Consider the following 23,161-nt stretch of genomic DNA (forward strand, 5'->3'; position numbering starts at 1 on the left):
CACGAAATAGTCAAAACGAAAAACATTGTAAAAAACTTACCTTTAATAAATTATTTTTTACAACATTTATTTGAAAACCTTTAAACTTTTCCTATGTCTTAAATATTTTATTATAATTCTTTATAATGGTAAATATGTAATGTAAACAATAAAAATAAAATTACTATGTACAATGACGTGCTGTAACGTCTTTATTCTACAGAGCGTATTAAATAATGGTTACAAGCTAGGTAAAGAGTTGATTTACAGATTACGTTGCCGAGATGGTAGGTTTAGTTATCATTTAATCACTATGTGTATATTAAAGTGCTACAAATATTTTGATTCATTTTTAACATTACCTATGGACAGTTTTATTATTAAACTTTTAATGAATACATTCTGAAACTTTCGTTAACAAATATTTACATTTTTTTCGGGATAACCAAGGATAACTTCATCGATAAATGGGCAATTCAGTTTTCGCCTACAACGGGAGGGGTCAAATTTTTCGAAATAGCAAATATTTATAATAGTACGGATTTGCTATAGACTTTATAGGAAAAAATAAAAAGCGCGATTACATTAAAATATTTACAAGTAGGACAAGATTAACTGAGATTATATGGGAATATTTCAGGGTCATATATGACGTTTACTTCTATGGGATTTCAATAATGGGCGACACACCAGGATGAAAATTTAAAATTGGCTAACAATTAAGTATGGAGAGAATATAAATTAAAAACGCAAGTCAGATATCACAAGGTAGCGTATCTATCTCCTAACAAAAACTGCTAGATTGTGTTGAATGATCACTCAAAAATACGAAACATTATTGTTATTATCGCTATAATCTTATTCGCCCAGTTGGCCAATGATTTATATATAACGCTGATAACAAGAAAAAAAAAAATTTCCAAATCCTGTTGCTTATTAGATTATTAGAATATCAAAAAATCCACGATTGTTTGTTCTGTCCTGATGGAAATCAGCAAGTAACCCAAAAAGTGAGTGTTTAAGTTGATATCTTTCAAACAGGAACTTTTTCGATTTCCATCGGTCAAAATCGGCTTTTACGTCAATTATTATACCAAAAACTACTACATGCAGAATTTCGTTCCATCTGGTGTTTTCTATTCTTCATTTTTGACAACGTTTTGCGAAAAAACTTATTTTTACCGAACAGAATTTTTCAAATTGCAAATATCAGCATCAAATATAAATTTCACGGGAGATTGTTAGCTACTTATGCGGATACCGTCTCGACTATGGATTTTTTTATAATCTCTCCGAAATTTTCGTCGCAATCCTCTCGCGAATCTGTCGTGGTGTTTACTGTGGACCCGGATTCGCCCGGACCAACCGCAGAATGTTCCGCATTTATGGTTTGAAAATTATTCGGTTCATCATAGCTGTAACGTCTGTTAAGGAGCTCGCAGAACGACTCTATTTTATTGTTCGCTCCTATTACAGAGCTTAAGCTTGTGTATTGGTTCTCTTTGAGCTCGGATTGGAAATTCTCGCTGGTTAAGTTGTCAAATTGTACTGAACTCTGGATTTGCTGACAGGTTCCTGAAAAAAAAAATCCTACATGAAACGGGAGGCATCACAAAACATTTGGTGTTATTATCATGACATACATTTTTATACCTACTACAAAAAATTTGTACCAAATATTAACCCATAACACATTCAGGACACATAAACTAAACGCTTACTGCTTGGAATGGTTTTTCAAAATATCTTAAAAGTGGCGATCAATAATCAAGAGATACAGGGATTCTTATTTCTGGAGCTATAGAAGAACTAGTCCACGTAAAATTAAAATGAGAAAAAGACACTCTCTACGCGCTCCCACCAAAATAATTGAAAATGCAAAACCATGAAAATTGGCAAAATTAAAATGAAACTAAATTGACCCTATATCCAATTAGTAATGAAAGTTATGAATCATTCAGTAAACATATAAAATTTATGTTGCGTACTGAGTCACCGGCATTTTTAGCCAAAATTCCGTTAAAAAAGGAAATACAAAAAAATAAAAAATAGAAAAATAAAACCCAGGACACGCACAATCTTTACGCGCTCCCACCAAAATAGTTGAAATGCAAAACCATGAAAATTCGATGCCCTTGGCAAAATTAAAATTAAACTAAATCCACCCTATATCCAATTAGTAATAAATGTTATGAATTGTTAGTTTTCAGAACACATTATATAAAATGTATGTTAGGTACTGCATCACCCTACCTTACATTACACTTTTTCGCTAAAAATGCCGTTAAAAAAGGAAAAACAAAATAATAAAAATTAGAAAAATAAAACCCTGCACCCTACAAAAATTAAACCCCTAAAAGGCACGGTATGCGCAAAAAGAAATGAATTAACCAATCTAGCACTATTCATAAATGGTTAGTTTGCAAGCAGAGTTTACTGCAAGAAATAAAATTAGGTAACCAAAACTACAACTACTGCACTAACAACCGCTATATGTTATCACGCTACTAGAGGAGAAACCCAGAACCAAAAAGGAAACTGTGTCAATTATTACCTTCTCCCAATTTTCCGTTTCCAAATTCCGAACTCCCGTTATTGTACAAACTAAAGACGGGAAGAGGAGCGGAAGTGAACTCGTTAAATCCGGTCGATTGATACGAGTGCGTGTATTGATGGGATTGTGACGTCGGCACATACGAACTGGGGATGGCAATGGGTGCCAAACTACAGTTGACGCGCGACGAAAACGCAGAGACGTCGGGGAATCTGGGGTCGAATTGGTATTCCTGGTGGTGATCCCCGTTCGATGTCGACGGGAAATTCACATGATTGTGCTGTAAAGAATGTTTGTTGGGATGTCGTCTATGTTTTTCGCCTTTGAATACATTTGTAGTAGATAAAATAGAGTTTATGTTAAAAATATCCCAGACTTTTCATTAAAAATAGCGGATATATTTTTTTAAAATTTAGCGTTTAGCAGTAGAACAATGGGATGTTCAAATGAAAATATTGTCAGACCGCACAGCGAGATGAAGGCAACAGATCCACTGAGTGTTGAGTAACTGAACGAACCCACGTACCAACAATTATGTGAGAAAGGAAAATAATATGACTCTAAAGCTAGAAGACTTTCAAGGCCCCTTTGAATTCATATCGCCAAAAAAACATCAAAATTGATTCAGTTATCGTGGAATGGGGTTGATCGGGGATGAAGTTTAGGCGGTACGGTGCACAAATGTAATTTTACAAAATTACGAGTCGTTGACGGTTACAAACCCGCTTTGGCGGTAATTACCGCTAAAAAATACATTTTTCACTAACAGCAAGAATAAACAGTTTAATAATACTAATATGGTGTACCAGGGTTTTCAAGTATTTAAACTTCGTTCGTAGATCTGGGTTTTTCAAATTTCATTGCAAACTAATATAAGCAATGAAATTTTCAACAGTTTATGTTTCTGAAATTCCGGGGTTCCCGGCTTGATAGGGAACATTCTTGTAAGTCGCTGTAATAAAGCCGATAAAATTGTTTATTAGGGTTGATGTTGCAACCCAACTGTTGGTAACAAAGTTTGGTTTACTGAAAACTCCAATCGATTCAGCTTCATTATTAACAATTAAGGTGTTGAAATAGTTTTTTTTACTTGTTTACTTGTTACCAGTTGTGCCCTTTGAAAATACCTACACAATGAGCTGCGGTTTGGGTCAATCGGTTAATAAACAAAAAAGTTATGGCAAAGAACCATCTAAAATGGCTTTTTTACGATAATACTCAATGGCAAATTTTATCTCCAGTTACAGGCTTCGATCGTATCATTTTGCAATGAGCTATTTGTTTAGAACAGAAAAAAGGACCCTAACTTTTAAAAACTACTTAAACAATTTAAAATCGATATTTCATAATTTTCTTTTTAAAAATTAATATTACCATTACTATTACTTTGATTTGGACCCACCCCCATCGTCTTAGGACTTCGCGAACATTTCAAACAAACAATTAAAAAAATCTAACAAATCTAGCAATTAAAATAATCATTTCAGATGTTTTTTTGTAATAAATTTTTTGTTTATTGATCGATTAACTCAAGCCGTAGTTTATTTTGTAGATATTTTCACAGCGCACAATTTTCGTGTAATTTTTTTCGCAAAGGCCATAGCTTCAGTCAGAAAAATGTTTTTGCACACCTTAGTTGTTGCTAAACAAATGGTTACTCTATTTTACAAATAAAACATTGGATACAAATTCATTCCTACTGTTTTCACCAATCTCATTCTCACCCCATTTGACTCTAATTCGGTTGATGAACACATTTTTTTTTAAACATAGTCATAGACATAGTCACAGTTGGACAATATAATACATGAAGGTTAAGCAAAGTAGAGTCGGTACAGAACCAGATTGACCTAGTGGGGAAAGAACAGGGTCGGTTCAGACATCAATGAAACCAATGGAGGTGTTGGGTCGGCATTTATGGGGAACATTCAAAAACTGAGATAAGGATTGCCCTTGCTGTGCAGAAGTGCATGCCGTCGAGCTCTGTGCAATAATGCTTATACTTGCACACAATGGCATGAAGTTAAACGAAATAGCAAACCTTCTGATGCGGAAACGAACGAACAAAAGGACGAAACGCAATCGACGAGGCCTGGAGAGGCAGAAGAAGCTCGCCTACGTTGGCTACAATTAGTAGCAACAGTATTCGAGGGCATTAGAGAGTGTTCCATGATGAAACGCACAACTGACACTGTGTTACACATGAGCATGGAAAGTCTGCATACCTGACAGCGCAATCTCAAACACCACATGCACACAACCTGCTTTTGGAACGACGATGAGTACAGGATGTACATGGAAGATCAGAAAATAGCAGAGGGATTAGATACTCCTGACATCCTCGAACTTGAGAATCTGGAGGACATACCGTCCCACTTGATGAACTTGATGGGAGAAATATAAAACTGAGAGTGTGCTGCAATAGATCGATAGGTCGCTGCGGAAGACCGACAAGATAGAACCACATGAAAGTTCCATCTTAAGAATTCTTCCAAGACCTAGGAATTTTGTGGACTTATTACGCCTATTTGTTGAACATCTAAATTGCACTGAAACAGTCTTATCAGGTAGAAGAATCTATTGATCCTTAAGGCACCAATCCTCAAATTCACTCATGCTTACATGTAGTATCTCGTATTCCATTTTTATTAGTAGCCATGATTCATATTACTAGGAGAAACATTACGCCGACTACCGCAAGAAAATGAAAATCAATCTGCGTTGCGTTCATTTACCTGCAGTTTTCTTTCGGCCTCGTCGCCGTAGCACGTCTCCCTGTAACTGTACAGATCCAACGAATCCTCGCGCGCAGGAAGGTTGGAAAACGAGATCGAACGACTCTGTAACGTCGACGCCGTGCCTTCGCTCATCGTTCCGTAATGCACGTTCGTGAAGCTGCCGTTATTGACGCAATTCTCCACCTCCACGTGCGAATTCAAGCTGATGTCGCGCAGCAAGCTGCCGCTGCACTTGTTCACGTCCACCTTATTATTCGCTATGGGCAACAAATGTTCCCCACCACCGTTTTGAAAACCGTGACCGTTGAGCCTCTCGTTGTTCATCCAATGGTCCCTTTTTTCCTTCATCTCCTCCTCTTGTTTCTTCTCGAGCTCGAGCCTCATCAGCGTGTGGATGAAATGCGTCCTCACTCTCACCGGATTAAATTCGATCCGTCCGGAGGAGTTGCCGCAGTTGTCTTTCGTGCAGCCGCACGGAAAATTTAAACGGTCCACTTGACATTTGATGCCCGCCTGGCTGCACGAGCAAGTGTCCGGATCGCAATAGCCCTTGCAGCCGCAACCGCAAAATTCACGAGACGATCGTATCGTCCTGCATTCGTCCTTTTCTACGGAGTCGATTTTCCGCACTCCGGCCGATCGAAGAAGCGCCCGCCTTTGTCTCGTCGGTATCGGTTGGAGGAAATAGTAGTTGTCCAAGTCCATTTCCGATTCGGAGGCGTCGCTGATCTCGTCCTCGCTGTCGCTGTCGTCGCTCGACGTCGCGACGTCACCGGTAATGCTCCGTTCGATTCTGAAATGTTCAGATTTCGATTTTAAGAATATGACAGCACGTACACAACTTATACTGCACACCGTGCGCCAAATAAAACGATGTAATATACGATCTTGGACTCGCCTGAAAATTTAAAATATTATAATTTTGTTGATATAGGGTGTCCTAAAAGTGTCCCTCCGACATAAACTTTGTTATTTAAATGGAACACCGTGTATATTTCGACATTTTTGGAATCCTTGGTTAAAATATAGGTCACTGTTTAGGCAGACATGGGGGTTGTGTTTTTTTCTTATTTTGATTGCCCCATATAAAATTGTGTTGTGACGCTACACGCTTGGTATAGCAACGAAAATTTTACCTCAGGCTAAGGAGATGACCCAATTAGTTTAACAGATGCGGCTCAGCTTAGTAGTTAAAATATACACCGTGTGCCAAATAAAACGATCCACTATACGATCTGGAAACACAGCAGATACGAAAAAAAAATTATTGGACTCTACTGAGGATTTAAAATTTTATAATTTTGTGATACAGTGTCCCAAAAGTGTTCCCCCGACATCAACTTTGTTACTTTAAATGAAACACCCTATATATTTCCATATTTTTGAAATCCTTGATTAAAATAAAGGTCACTTTCTTAAGAAATTCCTATTCGAATTTTGCATAGCTTAGGGAGACATGGAAGTTATGTGTTTTTTTTAATATTTTGATTGCCCCATATAACATTGTGTTGTGACGCTACTGCGTATTGCAATGAAAATTTAACCACATACTAAGGAGATGATGCACTACTCAATCAGTTTGTCAAATTAACGAAATCTCAAGATTTTCAAATGGAACACCCTATATTTTTATTCAGATATCAATTCTAGGACAAAAATAAGGTAAATTTCTAATTTATTTTATATTTAAATTTTACTTACTTTTTGAGATATTCCAGGTTTAAAATAACACCCGTAATAATAAATAAATAAATAAATAAATAAATAAATAATATAATAAATAAAATAAATAATTAAAGTTTATAGGCTAACGAAAATAAGGTAACAAATTTGAATAAATAAATCTATAAGACAAAGAGTTCGTTAATTCGGTCCATAAAGTTTGGTCAAAAATCTTCCTCTTAAAATGCTCATTTCATCTGGATCAAAACGACAAAGAAATATCAAAATATTTAAAAATGTAGTTGGCTATGACATCACAATCTTTTTTTTACACATCAAGGTATAAACAACCTGACATTTCTGTTTGTTTTTGTTGTTTTTCATATTTCTATTTAAAAAGCTCATAGTTGTCAAGTTTTTTGTTAATATATATTTTATATCTATTTTAAATAAGCTAGTTTTTTGGTTACTGTGCCGCAATATTCTGTTCAGGAACGGCTAAAATTGTATGACTAATGGTAAAAGTGTACTCTTGGCATTAAGGGAGTACAACAATAACAATATTTAATAGAATTACCCAGGACCTGTCAAATCACGGCGTTCTAAAATATATGAAAAGGAAGAAACCGAGCACTGAATCTGAATTGAACGTAATACCATACCTCACTGAATTTCCCGAAAATTCTTTGCGAGATGCAAGCAGGGACCTTGAATAACTATTTCAGCTGTACGCCCTATTTTAAAAGGCAACAAAATAAAATCTAATAAATTTCTACCAATTTAATTTTTGTTTCACAATGATTTTGATGCCAGACGAAACTTCTGCATGTTCATTTTGAGAGGGACGTTTTTAACAAAACATTATGGACCGATGAGGCAATTTTTACTACGTCATGCACAATAAAAAAATTGCCACTATTATTCAACAGAGAATAAGTTTTTAATAAAAAATTTCAGTAAGATAACGCGCCCTAAATGGTGACAATGCGTGGCCACCGCGAAGTGCCGATTTTACACTCGTGGACTTTTTTTGTGGGGCACTTTAATGGATCGTGCGTATAAATCGCGAAATAACTATACAGTTGATGACCGAAAAAATTAGACAAGAGATTCTTGCATTAAATAATAGTGATGCGGTTAGAAATGTGGTGTCAAGTATTATGAAGCGCTATACAATGTGTATTGCAGAGGATGGACAATATTGAAAATATATTATAATATATTTATTTTTTTTTTTAGTTATTTGTTTCTTTTTTTTTTCTTTTTTTTATAGATTTCTTTATTCAAATTAGTTACCTTCTTTAGTTAGCCTATAAACTTATTAGGTATTTTCAATCAAGCTAGATAATTAACTATTAAAAATGTTTCTTTAAATATGATTTAAGACATCTCTTAAAGTGTGACACCCTGTATTGATAGCAATATGTTTTTTTGTATATCTGGAGTATTATATCTTTAAAAGAAGAAGTATCATGGCTTTATCATGTATTTAAAAAATACCGAATATTGCCAACAAGTGACCTAATGTGGGCCGCTTTCAATCCAACAAGTGTGTTATCTAAAACCTCGAATATCTCAAAAAGTAAGTAAAATTTAAATATAAGATAAATACAATTGATATCTGAATAAAAATATAGTGTGTTCCATTTGAAAATCTTGAGATTTTGTTAATTGAATTCGCCAAAACGGCATCACCTATTTGTCAAACTGATTGAGTAGTGCATCATCTCCTTAGTCTCCGTAGTCCAATTTTATATGCGGCAATCAAAATATGAAAAAAAAACACATAACCTCAATTTCTGCCTAAACTAGGCAAAATTCGAATAGGAATTTCTGAAGAAAGTGACCTTTATTTTAACTAAGGATTCCAAAAATGTCGGTGTTCCATTTAAAATAACTAAGTTAATGTCGGGGGAACACTTTTGGGACACTCTGTATCCACAGAATTATACAATTTTAAATCTTCAGTAGAGTCCAATAAACTTTTTTCGTATCTGCTATGGGTTTCCAATCGTATTTGGCACACGGTGTATATTTTAACTACGTCCATTCAGTATATTCCCAGTACATAAGTTGTACGTACAAAAGACGTAGATTTTCGTAAGAAATATACCAAATGTTGCTTGCTTTGCTGCATATATGTAATTTATTTGATAAAATAAGTTTTTATTTCAAATTAATTCGCCCTCGAGCGTTGTACACGTTTCTCCAATGTAAGAAAACAAATCTTGATTTTTCAATTGACATCATGGAATAGTTATGCAATGAAATTGAAAATGTAATATGTATCGTAGCGTTCTGTTCGTTCACCATTCGTCGTTCACTTACAAAACTTCTGGATTCTTCCTACGTCGGTTGTTGTTGAATCTAACTTGCTGATGTTTCAGTTATGCGTTGAAGAACCCGGCAGGATGATTCAACAACAACAATATTATTACAATAGCCTCTGAAACTTTCTTTGAAAAATATTATATATAAATCGATAAGCAGGAATTGTGAAGGGTGCTTGATGGTAGTGTTGTGAGTTATTGACAATGTCATGTAAAAGTAACTGGAGTGTCAATAAGCATTCTAATAAGCCTCCGAAGAGCTTCTTAATTTCATTAATTCTACTGCTATTGGTTTGCACATTTTATCCTCAGAAAATAGATTTATTTCAATTGATGATTACTTCTATTTTGTAGGCGCAGCAGTCATATTGGAAAGCGAAGATAAGTTAAATGGAGTTAAAAATTAATAGATGGCTCAGACGGGCACCAGCTTTCTAGGGGAGACGACAGGGATAAAGTTTAGAATAATAAGAATTCTATTTAACAAATACAGTTTTTTTATATGTTCAGAACATAATATGTAGATTTTACAACTTACAGCATGTCTGTATTACATACTTCTTAGACAACAAATAAGTAGATTCTATTGAAAAATGTATATATTCTGCTGAACTCGACATACGTACGTACGTTTCGTCTTCATCTGTACGTTCATAAAACGTTGATGCTGTTTGGGTGAGTAAGCATATTAGCAAATTAATATTCCAGATTGTTTTCGGACAGTTCTCTAACCATAAAAATAATTCTAGGTTTTTGTGGGATTTTTAAATTTGCGCATGAGCTTGGACATTTGGTCTCTGGCCACGTGTTGTGAAGTTAACGCAAATTCTTATAATATTATGGCTTGCACTATTGACAGTCTGAAAGGCGGGAAGAACTTTTTGTAAAATATATACATGTTTGCTAAAGTGTAAATGCAATTGTCAAATTCTTCATTAGGTGATCGTAATTTGTAAATTATAAAATACCAGAACATCAGAAACACACACATATTTAGGATAAGTTAAGTGATTGAACTTTTCTACTACTAAAACACAGCAGAGCATTAAATTCTAGATTAATTTTCAAGTACTTGGCAAACTGTGCATCCTAAATTAGTCAAAAAATGTTATGGATTCTGTATAAGAACAAATCTAGATAATATCGGGTTTCTAATTTGATAAAATTCAGTTCAAGGTGTTAATAAGGTGGTTAATTTTTTCTGGTTAAACTGTTTTCGGCAAAAAAAAATTTTTGGTAACTTTAAGCATCTTGACATAAATGTTGAAAAATTGTTTTTCAATTTTATTTATAAATTTGTAAAAATATCTTTTAACGTGAAAACGAAAACTCCGATGACATTCCCTAACGCTTTTTTAATACCCCAACTTTTCTATATTTTCCAGGTAGCTAACGACCTTGTTCCTGTTAATAGAGTTCGCGATATAAGTTTTATTCCATTACATCATTCATCTTAACTACCAGGGTTCTTATTAACCTGGAAAATCAGGGAAGAAGTCGATCTGGAAAACTCAAAAGAGCCGCTTGAAATTATCCATAAGTCAGTAAACCCCAAAATGGAATTTTATCATTAATCACAATTTTTAGTCTTTCTGTTCTTATTAACCTTGAGAGTTTATTTGAATAAATATTTTTGTTTTGCTTTGCTGCTATCCTAAAAAATAGCGGTAAGATAAAACCCAACTTAAAGGGTAATCATTCCTAACAAGTTACATAACAATAACATCACAATCTATATTTTTCATGGTTGTTTTGCCATTCGTTGAAAACAGAACTAAGGGTCGGAGAGAAGCATTCGGTCTAGAGGAAGCCTTCCAAGAAAATTTTTTCACAAATTTCAATGAAAATTTCTTCAATATTATAAGGCATAAATTCTAATTCGATATATAGCCATCTACTAAGTCTTTATTAGTACGAATATTGGTAATAGTGTCGGTGTTATAATCACCCGCAAGACGGGGATTTGAACAAACCAACAAAGGGAATGATACGAAGCAAAATAGTGAATATACCTTAGTTGTTGAAGAAGCTGCCGATGTATCCTGCGCTGCTCGTTGGCGTGTTCGACAATAGAAAATTTCTTCATTTGCGAATGCTGTGCTCCCATACCCAAAGTAGAACCTCCTTGGGACGGCACGCAGGTGAAGCCCTGCGCCCTAGGAAAATAAAAGACTGTGACGCTATCGAACACGATGGATCGTTTCTTCTTCAATTTCGGCTCGTCGCAGTCTTCTTCGACGGGATGCTTCCTCTTGAGATTGCTTCTGCTAGGTTCCATTTGAAGGATCTCGTTCAGGTCTTTCATAGGTCTGGAGCTGTTCGGATCTTGGTTCACATCATCGTTGTCTCGACTAGAGCTCGGACACACGTTGATCGTTTCGCCGTCACTTTCTACGGGGAAGTTGTTGGCCGAGAGCGTTTCCGGTCCTAATCCGGAGTCGGAACTGTCTGATTTATCGTGAGCTTCTTCGGTTAGTTCTTCGGGAGCCGGGAGGCTTTCAGTTGCCGAATCCTCGTCTGTTGACAAGCTCGTATGGCAGGGCTTTTCAACCACTTTATCTTCGTCCAGAGTATTTTCCGCCATCGTTGATGGCAAGCAGTCAGCGCTGCCGTTATATTCGGCGGGACTCGGATCTATGTCATGATTTACGGTGTTCGATTCCATTCTAGAGTCGACGCTGCCCATCGCGTTTATTCACAGCAAATGTAATGTTCCATATGAGATCCATTTTAGTTCTGAAAGAGAACAACATTTGTGTGTGACCAAGATATAACATGCCTCTCAATTTTCTGAATAGCACTAGTAATAATAGTAACTGTGCGTTCGAGAAAGAAATATCTATAGATCTATATCTAGATCCAATATGGATTGCCCAACATCTTCACTTCTATAGTCTGACTCTGAAAATCATTAAAAGAAATAATATAAATTCGAGCGCACAGTAAAAAAAATTCCTGTAATAAAATATGTATATCAGTTTTAAAAGCTGCCAGGTTGACCGTCAAGTTTTAAGTAAATCCAAAAATATTCCTCCGTGCTGATATTGGAAAATACAGGTTGTGGAATATATTATATCGATTCTAACTAGAACCGTGAACCGTTAATTTACTGCATAATAATAGATAATTTTGTATTAAGCGAAGGGAAAATAAAACACCGACATCGATCTAAATATCGCGAAATACCTAAATTAGCAGTATTCGGCTGTGTTCGGTAAAGATTTTAAACACCGGCCAAATTCAAAACAGCATGGATCCATAAAAACAAGTTTTATCGGCGCTCAATAGTTCCTTAATTTTGAGGAAACTCACTTTTGATTGACCAAGTAGCCCTATCTCATCTCGATTTCCAAAAATACAAACCTCAAAAATTAGACCATCGGCTCAAAACTACCTTCACTTCGAGGGAACCCGTTTTGCGTTTACAGGATCTTTGGCGAAATGTGAATGGGATTTGGGTCAAATCCTGACGCATGAGAAATCGAAGGTAAAGGTGTGTCCACAATATCTCAAAATCCATTTTTAGTTTTGTGGTAATCAATTGTTTTTATACTTTAACCTCACGGTATAAACACTTAAATAATTTGCGCCTTTGTTGCTCTAATTCAATTTATTTCAAATCAAATAACAATTACTTAAATCACAAATTTCTGACTGATAATTAAATCATGAGTCGGCAAAATATCAAAAAACTGATCAAAATTGAATAACGGTAAAGGCCACCGAATATATGCAGGATGCAACAAAAAAAAACTTCCATGTGAAAAACCAAACCACCGAAATCGTGAAACTCGATGCGACACACCCGGTATGCTATAAAGTGTGTTATAAAAACAAGTTTAGCGAACTGTAGTGGTAAAAGTACTCCTTTCAATTTTAAGGTGCAATTCAGATTTGTAATGAGGCCGCACGTACTTTCGTACTTATTTTATTTTAATAGTTAAACGCGGGCTGGCTTCTTTTTTACCAATTAGCTGAAAACTTCCGATGTAACTCTTGACTAACAAAATAATGTAGTAGAGGTGACGTCACAAAGTTTAAAAATACTTTATCGCAAGAGAACGTATTACCTACTTTTATTAGTGCGGTATATTCAAACAAATAATGTACACTTCGCTTTTGTTCATTACCCGAGCCGATAAATTTATCTATGATCCGCTGGCACATTTATATTACCTGACATAATAATCAGTTGTGACGTAGCGGAATGTACCTCTTCGATTCGGCGAACTGCTGTTTTGTTGGCTCACTCTATATACCGACGTAGCGAAAAACACTTCTATATTTAAATCTGGGCGAAAATTTTGGTATCCCGCACTCGCTATCGATCGACGTATTACTTTTATTACTATTAATTTCCTTCAAGTTCATCGTGTGATTGATAATCTTATGGAGATTTGGCGGATTGATTCCGCATTTGATGTGTATACAGATCGTAGCACTCACTGCACCTACAACTGGTAGGTATAAAGAAACAGCGTACAATTATTGAGAAACGGACATCCAACGCTTAACGCGTCTGCGCACCAGCCACAAGTTGGCGGCCTCCGGAGGGTCACATTTAGCTTAGCGTGTGACGTCGTGAAGGTATGCTATACCGGGGCATCGAAACTATCGGCGTTCGTTCGGGAGGGTCGTAAATTTTAATTCCAAAGCAATGACGCTTCTCCCTATTGAGCGTTTGGTCCCATTTGTACCATCGACTGACTGTATTTGCGTAAATAAATTAGTAATGCAACCTAGAATAATGAATCAAAATGATTTGTAACGTAATCTACAATATTTTCAGAAAGAAATAAGTGAGTCTCGATTTGTGTACGAGTATTTCAAGAAAAAGTATTTCAAAGTATTGTCTCAATTCACCTACTTTCACGAAAAGCGTGTCCAATTTCCGGCGAATGCGCCGGTGCTCATGGTAACCTATAATAAAGTTTGAAAATTTAACTTTATTTTCATTAAACTTAGCCAACAAAAACATCAGCAAGATGTTCAATAACATAACTTACAGTATTATAAGCAACCTAGCTTTTTGACTACTATTATTAGGGTATTTGAGATACGGGGTCAATAAACCATAACTTACTGGGCAAGAATACAGACGATATTACTATTAAGAAGTATCCTACTCAGGTAAACAAATTGGTTATCAATATTTTGCAGTTTTGAGGTTTTTTTTAAATGTTTGACTGCCGAATTTTTCTAGAGCACGGTTCTATTTTAAATAAAGCTCCCAAATTTTACTTCTGCTATATTTTCTGAAGTAATAATTATTCTTTCTGATCACGACATTGAAATGGCCCATCAGCTTAATTTTGTATGCTTAAAATATGTTTTTTTTGACTCCTTTGAGTTTTCAGTTAACATTAAACATTTTGTTGTTATGTTATAGTTATTGTGAGGAGACTATTTCTACCTCAACTGCTTAAAATTCGAAAAACACAATCCAAATTCACAAAATGTCCAATTCATTTTAAAAGTTTATATATAAATAGTTTTGGCTAGTCTAATCCCTTTGTTGGTAAATTGTTAAACATTTGTAAAAATATTTTATTCAACAACAAGCAAGTTGAAAATAAATAAGAACCAAAAGTTCAGATTTTCACGAAATTATATATTATGACATGACAATTGTTTCGACAACACCGTATCTTTATCAAATGACATTTGATAAAGACAGGCAGGCATTTTTCCTTAAAATAAAATTTAAAAGGGCAAAGAGTCGCAGCTTAACTAATGTGAGCCATTAAGCAGTCTAAGAGATGAATACGAGATAGAGCTTCTAGTGATGGTCTTATTTTTGGATATTTTGTTGAAACGGGTTCCAAGGAAATTATTGTTTATTAGTAGTGAACTAGATATCTATAATTTGTAAGTTTTTGTACCTGACCGGTAAATTTTATAAAATTCTTTGAACTAATTAAAAATTAAATGTTTGTTGTTTATCTTTATTTATATTATACTAACGCTAAACACATAACAAAGATATAATTACAGAAAATATGGGGGTGCGTTATTTTCATTAAAAATGTTTTCCAAGTTTTTGGTGATAAACTCGTACAGTAGTTTATCACCGTAAACCTGATCGACCCTGGTATTAAGTCAAGCATTCAATTACACCGAAATTGTTGAATATTCGAAACTCTTTTTCTTCGCTGTCCTCTCGATTGATTAACGAGGCGGTGGACCGGAGCCGATTCAAAATTTAGACGTGAAGCGCAACAATGGTTTCGTAATATATGGGACACTTAACAGTATTACCAACCCCCCTCCACCTACGCCGCGACTACTGCTGCAATATATTCCGTCTATACGTGAAATCAATGCGTTCTGCGGTTGCCAGGGGCAACCGAGAGCTACCATGGCAACGACGCTTGTGCACCGACGACGCCTGGACGAATCGCGTCCTTTTCTACACGCTTCGCGTATATATATCGCAAATAATGACGATGATTTTTGGTTGTCGTTTTGCGTTGACGCTACCGTGCATTTTATTCGTGACGGCGAACTTATTAGTTTAATTAAAAAAACGTTTTGAATGGGACCGCCGAGGACGCGGGAACTCCGGAGAAAACGTCTCGAGAGCACCACTGCCGGTGGGTGGGGAGGGTATAACGAGCGCGATTTTGGAACGTATAATCTTGTAAAAAGCATTTTTCCCGTTAGGTTATGTGACCTCGATCTAACTTTTGACGACCTTTACACGCGTGCGTAAACGCTTTGATGCTCTAGGAAGTAATGGCTGCATTCGGGTATATTCAACTATGTAAAAGCATACGCTGGCTCATTTTGACAAGTTGATACTTAATGATACACTTAACCCAATATTTATTAATTATTTTAACTATTTCTTAAATAATGTCTCATTAGTAGTTCCTTTCTGCGTTTCAATATGAGAATCGATTAAATGTTTGCGAATTCTACTAAAGGACCTGTAATATCACATGTCCCATAAACCCATTTTGTATTTTCATCTTCAAACACTGCTAGAAAACATCGAGTTTTTTGTGCATTCGCACTGGTTGGCCAAAATAGTATATTATGCAACAAGTGTGGTAAATGTAGTAGTAGTAAAGTAACTGACATGACCATCAGATATGACAAACGTCAAAATTCAAGGCGTGGGAAATATCTCCGAAAACATCCGGTTGCTAAACCCGTGCGGTAAAATCCCGGAAATATCCGAAGTGGCTCGGATCCGTGGGACAAGAAACTGACGTGGTAAAGTCCCGCACGCTAGATCGGTGTGTAATTAGGCATTTTACATACGGGAGTAGAAAAACATCTTTTTCTACTCCCTTCGCCGCACGCTAGATGGATGTATAATTGTGTATTTTACAAAAAGGAGTAGAAAAACATCTTTTTCTACTCCTTCTGTACTACGTCAGTTTCGTTTCCCACGGATTCGAGCCACCTCGGACATTTCTGGGATTTTACCTCACAGGTTTGGGAGCAATCGGATGTTTTCGGATATTTTTCCGCATGTCGTCAGTGAATATATACGTGTTGTTTTGCAAAAATATACCCAAAAACTAACGGTCGTAGAAAAAGTATAGTATGCAACATGTTGGTAAACTTTTTAAGTGTACTCGTTTATTTAAAACTCATTACTCAAATGCCGTTTACCACACTTGTTGCATAATGTACTATTTCAGGTTAGAATTGCTTGTCAATGAACATGTTAAAAAAATTATGCGAATTTATTTTACGCTTTGAAAAATGGCGACCGTTAATCAAACCGTTTGCATTTAGCTCAAAGCAAACCGAACTTTTCAGACCACAGAGCCACTAGAGATATAGAGGCCCTGCCTATGCTGATAGTACAGGACCTTATGAAGCAACTACGAAAACATTTTGAGAAGAATCTCGTTTTTAACCAATGACCATTATGCAACATGGCCGCTGAAAGATCGTTAATAAGTGCAGATTAGGGGGTGAAATAAATGATGAAATGAATCTCTACGAAAATATCAGTGCCACCTGAGGCGCATCCATTTTGACCGTTGTAGAGCTAACTATATCCAAGAGACCCAATTTCTCATATTATATTATCAAAATAATAGAGTTAAATCGACAATTTGGCATATTCCGATTTATTGAAGTACTTCACAGGAACAAAATCTCAAAATGGCTAACAATTTCGGCGGACATATTTTTATTAGTATACCTTCGATTGTGCCTTTAAGCGGCCTACACACATGCAAGCAAGTGTTAAGACTTGCCTGTACAGGTCATGGCACGTGAGTAAGTGCGAATGTGATCAGATTGTGTCTGATTTTTAGAGCAAGTGCGAAGGCCAACTTCATTTTTCACACAGCAGCAGGCCCCAGCAACTGGTGAACCTCGAGGTTTACCTGAATAGTGTGTGGCCGCAATTCGTTTCGCATTTGCTCGCGGACTTACCTGGACACACTTGCGCGCGGACTTGCCTGCATGTGTATAGCCCCCATTAGAGGGTGTTTCAAAAAACGTGCGCCAACTATCGCCTGGTGCCTGACCAAAAAAATTCATATGAACGTGCTCGGAAATGCTTAGTTTCCAAGATAATTGGTTTTAAATATAAAAAAAGGTCGGAAACACCTTTTCAGTTACGAGTTTTATTCGGTGCGAGCGTGATTGAAGGAGTTTATCATGTTGAATACTACACTTTTTTTCAAAACAGCACAACTAAATTCTCTGGAAGACATTCGATTGCTCCCAAACCCGTGACTAAAGTACCGGAAACGTCCGAAGTGGCTCGCGAATGAGGGTAACCAAACAGTCGTCTTAAAGTGACACTTGCCGCACGCTTGATCCCTGCATATCGTGGCCATAGAAGTAAATAAGAACAAGATCCCTGCACAATTGGGCATTTTAGAGTACCGACTAGATTTTTTTTGCCAGATGTTATTGACATTTAGTAAAGTCATTTATAAAGGGCTAATTTTACTTTAAATAGATTAAAATTGTAAAGTCCAGTGAATTTACAATCTGTTACAAAAGCCTTTTTGTAAATGATTGTCGCGGATCTTAGAACTCAGCATTTTCTGATTTTTTGAAAGTTGGCAGTGGTATTATCGATGGTAGTTACTTCTAGCGGCCTCTTGGAAGGCAACCTGGCCAATATTATTTTTACGGTTTTCATCCTTATTGTGTTTTTCTTGGATCGAACTACAAAAATTGCAATTTTTGCAACATATGAAAAAATATTTGAGCTATATTTTACCTGAAATATATTCGAAGAATGTTGAACCTTAACCCCATAAATGAACAAATTTCAATTTACGAAACAAATGATATTCAGTACTTGGGAGTTAAAATAGATCGTTTCCTTAAATGGAACGTGTATGTTACAAAAAAAAAAACTATGGCGGTTAATATGCAAATTCAAGCAAAAACATATTAAATAAAATAAATATGAAAATCGTTTATCACTCTCTAGTAGTGTCATTACTAGAGTACGGTAGAGCAGGTTGGGGTAATTCATATAAGAGTCACTTAAAACAACTAGAAAGATTACAGAAAGGTTTTTTAACAATTTTACATCATAAAAATCGATTATACCCTAGCGATCCTTTATTTCACGAATCACATATTATGGACATTCAACAACTATGCATTACTGAAAATAGATCATCATCATGCAACGCATCAGAAAAAACAAAGAAAGGCAAAGTGCGAAAATGATTGGGCCAACGGTCATTTGATTATATTGCGCCGAAATATACAATTAAAGATTTGGATAGTCGGACCCCTTGAAAAATTATCCAAGATTATGTGAATTGAGTAAATAATTGAAGGTGAAAAATATAGAAAATTTAATTTAGTCTAATATTATGATATGAATATGGGATTTTTTAAACTTTAATTATTTGAATATGAGTTTTTAATGTGTTACTTAGTATGGTATAGGAAGAATATATTTAACCGCGCACACGAACAGCCTACTTTGAGACAGTTTCTGTTGAACGTTCTTCTTTATTTTCAATTAGTAAGTTTTATTATAACATTTTAAGATGAATAAGCTGAAAATAGATATTATTATTAGTTGATAATTCTTTATTAATGTATTTGGGTAAAAAATATTAGTGTCTTCGTTTTAATAATAGAATTAAGAACGTTATTAAATTTATCTTCTATGATATATCTCAACGAGATACTGATAACAACTGCGGGAAAGGATGAAGCGATTCAACAAGTAAATGCCGACTAACCAAAGCTTCGTGGCACAAAGGGGACCGGGGATTACAATAATTTTGCATGCGGGTTGAGGGAATTATTTTATTGCGAACTCTTTGTTACTGTTTTGGAAAAACATAGCCAGTGCAGCTGTAGATTAGTACCTACAAGTGATTTTTTGTAAACGCATTCATTGACTGCGCCCGCAGTGTGCACTTCCATGGTGGATATAATTGAAAAGTAATCTTTTTTCTGCATAACTTAAATAGTTCTGTTTCTGCAATTGAACTTATAATTTGTAAAACGGTACTGAATATGGAGTAGGCTAGTAAGTTAAATTGTATAAAAAACCAAGACGAATTTTATCACATTCCTCTTTGAATTTGGTGTCAAGAAAACTTTTTTAAAAATTTTGCCGTCTCAACACTTCTGTTGCTATTTACGGAACTAATGGAAACATGTTGCAACAAAGAAGCAAACAGGCAAAAACAAAAAATATATAAAAATACATTTGATATAATATGAAATTCTAAAATTTAATTAACTCAAGGCAATTTCCAAATATATGTTTCCTCACATAGATTAAGCATTTCTTTCCCCACTCTTTTGCCCACAAAACAAAGGAAATTTTGTTAAGTAAGTATAACTTAATTTTCCTGTGCGAAATTTTCCAAATATTTCCATTTAAAAGCACTGCCAACCAAGTTAGCAGAACTTTATGGAAGCAACAGAGCGAAGTGTTGAGTAATTTAGTTTTAATTAGATTCAGCTATGTTACTAAGTTTAAAAATATTGCCATGATTTCATTTCTAAAAAAGATTATATACAGCCATAGAACATAACATAAGAATCGTACAAAAAATTATGGCGCTAAAGAAATGCCACTCTAGAGAAGACCGTACATATTTCATATGTTATTATCAAAGAAAACCAAAAAATTATGAATAAACTCCGTTCAAAAATGGTATAGACTGTAAGTTAGTTGAGAAACGTGTAGATTAATAAAATGGGAAAATCCGTTCCGTTCCGCTGAATTTTGCGTAATGAAATTCTATTCCAATACTTATCAATAGGCTTTGTTTTCATTTTTGTCGAGTTATCACCTTAGCTGATGTCTTACACCTCATTATTTCTTTATAACAGAATAAACATATATACGCACATTAAAACATACTTACGGTAGCGCCTATGTAAGTATGTTTGTTTAGTTTAACACATCAGTATTTGCTGACACGCCATAGTGTTTACAGTATTAATGCACCGTCATACTACTGCGAACTGAAACCTATAGCACTTACATGGGCGCAATTGAAAGGACTTGTAGCATGATGGAAAGCGACATTCAAAATGAAAGATCTTTAGCTTCTGTTTGATCAAGCCATTGAGGATAGGGCATCAGAGAACTGGTGAAAATCAGTTCAGCATGTCATTAAAGCCAAGAGCAAAATGTGAGATCTTGGCTACTTGACCAAGCGGATCCGTTAATTATAATGTCAAGCAAAGGTGAAGAAGAATATGATCTTTTATAATATAATTCCTGCATCATGTATTTATGTTTAATGTTTAATAAAAAATAAGGGTATCCAATACTATGTGCATAATAGCTAATTTTTATTCCGTTAAAATAAAATTCTTCTCCGTTAGTTTTGGTAATGTGTGGATTACAATAAAACCCACAAATTGACTCAAACCCACTACTAACTTCTATCGATAAAAAGAAAGTATCTTGCAATGAAATAATTGCCCAACAATTAATTCCTTTACATACCTAATCAGGTTTTATTACTCTAAACCGTTATGAAATACTCTTTAGGTGTTTTCAATAAATGGCACAAAATGCTGAATGTATCAGTGGGCAAATAATAAAATTATAGTGTTTTCAAATGGACTTAAATTATGTTAAAGGAGGAAACAAGGTTGCTATTACATACATAGTATACTAGCATCCCTCTTTAAATGATGCCCATTTAGTACATTTGAAGAAATTTGTGGAAAAGAAAAGTCGGCAACAAGGCAAAAATTTTAAATCAAGCGTTTTTGATGCTGCGTGATGAGATAAATAAGATCGAAAATATTATATCGACTGTCTTATCGTTAATAAAATATATTATGAGGTTTTTGTCGGAAACTTAACAGTCATAATACGTACTAATTGTATTTGTTTAATTTAAATCATGTGATTTGAATTATGCAAATGTTACAAAGCGTCTCTCGTTGGAAGGAAATTTAAAAATAATAAGGTATAATTCATTGTGGCATTGCCGCAAAAAAGTTGGTAGCGCCCTCTAGAGTATACTTCAAAAATGTCGATACGTTCGACGCGTAGTAAACGTCGATTATTAAAAGCGCCAAAAAGTGTAAATAAAGATCGTAATCAATATCATAATTTTAAAGAAAATTAGTAAATGTCAAAATTTGACAGGGTGACCGATGCCTATGGTCTGTCTGTATACTATTTCCAAGTTTTATAGATCTTTTCTCAGATTTTAAATTTTTGCAATATTTCATCAACTGCTTTTGAAATATATTGCTTTAAAATTTCTTTTATACGGATATCATTCTAAAAAACCTTAATATGGGTAAAATATTCCAAATATACTAACTATATCTATTAAAAATTTTAATTAATACAACAGGTGTTTCATCAAAAATAAAAAAATGACATTTTCGAAAATATTTGTTTACGAAAAAAAAAAACTTGTGATAGATCGGATGTAAATATTTATCTAAAAACCCATATTTCAATTAATACTGTCAATTTTTTTTTATGTTCTTTGCGAAAAACAATTACCTGCGATCCGAAGCGTGGATCAGACGAAACCGTCACGTATTTCACATAGTTGAAAAATCACGGGTGTCACGTTGATAGACGCCAAGCGTAGCGACGCCTTCGCAGAGTCCCTACAGGATGGTGGAGCAGCGACTGAGAGCCAATAGCGGGCGTCATGGTACATATCTGACAACAAACTATACCGATTCTTCTAGTGCTCGCGCACAAGCACTGTGACCGAAAGTTGGATCCGAAGGCGGTAGGGACGTGACGTTGCGGGGAGGGTTTTCAAACAAAGGGCTTTTTTTCTTTCGGTTATGCGCAAAATTGCCTCTATCCGCTAAACCGCGTGATGCAAATCGACCCGTCAGAGGTTGATATCGTCCCTGTCTTATCAGAATCCAAAAAAAATAATAATCGTACATACACTCGCAATGCAAGACTTGCGCAATCTTAAGGGATCGATATGGGATTCTTCTCGCCCTGTCGCCACGGATTTGACACCCACCACGGGTGTTTCGAGGGCAAATGCAGTTCGCAAATGATCGGAATAAACTATTTTTTTACTGCTAGCTTTGGAACTAATAATATGGAAAATCAGTGCACTTAGTTTCACTTTTTGAGTAACAGAGGAGCTATAATGTCTTTATACAAATTTGTTTTATCACCTTTCGAAGAGAATTATAAGTCTTTGTCTCTCTTTTTTTGGAGGAGAGCTTTTGATGTAATAGGTGTAAAATTAATGCTCGAGTTATTATGATGATTTATTTAAAAAATAATGATATCTCGGTTAGTTCATCTTATGCTCCAGTTATCAGTGGAGTACCTCAAGGAAGCATACTGGGACCGGTTTTATTCATAAAATATTATATATATTAAAAAAATATAATAACCGTATAACTTTTTGCAATGAAAATGGATTTCCTTTAAATGAAAAACGGTTGAACAAACCAGAATTCTGGTTTGTTTAAAA

At 35.2% G+C, this 23,161-nt stretch overlaps 1 protein-coding gene across 2 annotated transcripts; it reads right to left on the reverse strand.

The window, feature by feature from the left end:
- Positions 1–25: 25 nt before the first annotated feature.
- Positions 26–22,390, reverse strand: LOC132696313 (uncharacterized). 2 transcript variants are annotated; one of them, XM_060661066.1, is made up of 8 exons: positions 22,210–22,390; positions 14,131–14,183; positions 13,765–14,002; positions 13,440–13,714; positions 11,276–11,999; positions 5,269–6,064; positions 2,534–2,813; positions 26–1,554 (listed from the first exon to the last, which is right to left on the reverse strand). In XM_060661066.1, the coding sequence occupies exons 5-8, from the start codon at positions 11,947–11,949 to the stop codon at positions 1,229–1,231; spliced, it is 2,076 nt and encodes a 691-aa protein (XP_060517049.1). In that variant the 5' UTR covers positions 11,950–11,999; positions 13,440–13,714; positions 13,765–14,002; positions 14,131–14,183; positions 22,210–22,390; the 3' UTR covers positions 26–1,228. The 2 variants fall into 2 exon arrangements, with proteins under 2 accessions (XP_060517049.1, XP_060517050.1); XM_060661067.1 differs by lacking the exons at positions 13,440–13,714; positions 13,765–14,002; positions 14,131–14,183.
- Positions 22,391–23,161: the final 771 nt, after the last annotated feature.

This window comes from Cylas formicarius, unplaced genomic scaffold (genome assembly GCF_029955315.1).
Source record: "Cylas formicarius isolate icCylForm1 unplaced genomic scaffold, icCylForm1.1 PGA_scaffold_1__22_contigs__length_36826433, whole genome shotgun sequence".
NCBI classification, from domain to species: domain Eukaryota; kingdom Metazoa; phylum Arthropoda; class Insecta; order Coleoptera; family Brentidae; genus Cylas; species Cylas formicarius.

Coding starts and splice junctions, on each gene's coding strand:
- LOC132696313 (XM_060661067.1), bottom strand. CDS start 11,949: ATGGGCAGCGTCGACTCTAGAATGGAATCGAACACCGTAAATCATGAC. Junction 6,065..11,275: donor CAGCTTCTTCAACAACTAAG/GTATATTCACTA, acceptor TGAACATTTCAG/AATCGAACGGAGCATTACCG. Junction 1,555..2,533: donor AAACGGAAAATTGGGAGAAG/GTAATAATTGAC, acceptor TTTTTTTTTCAG/GAACCTGTCAGCAAATCCAG.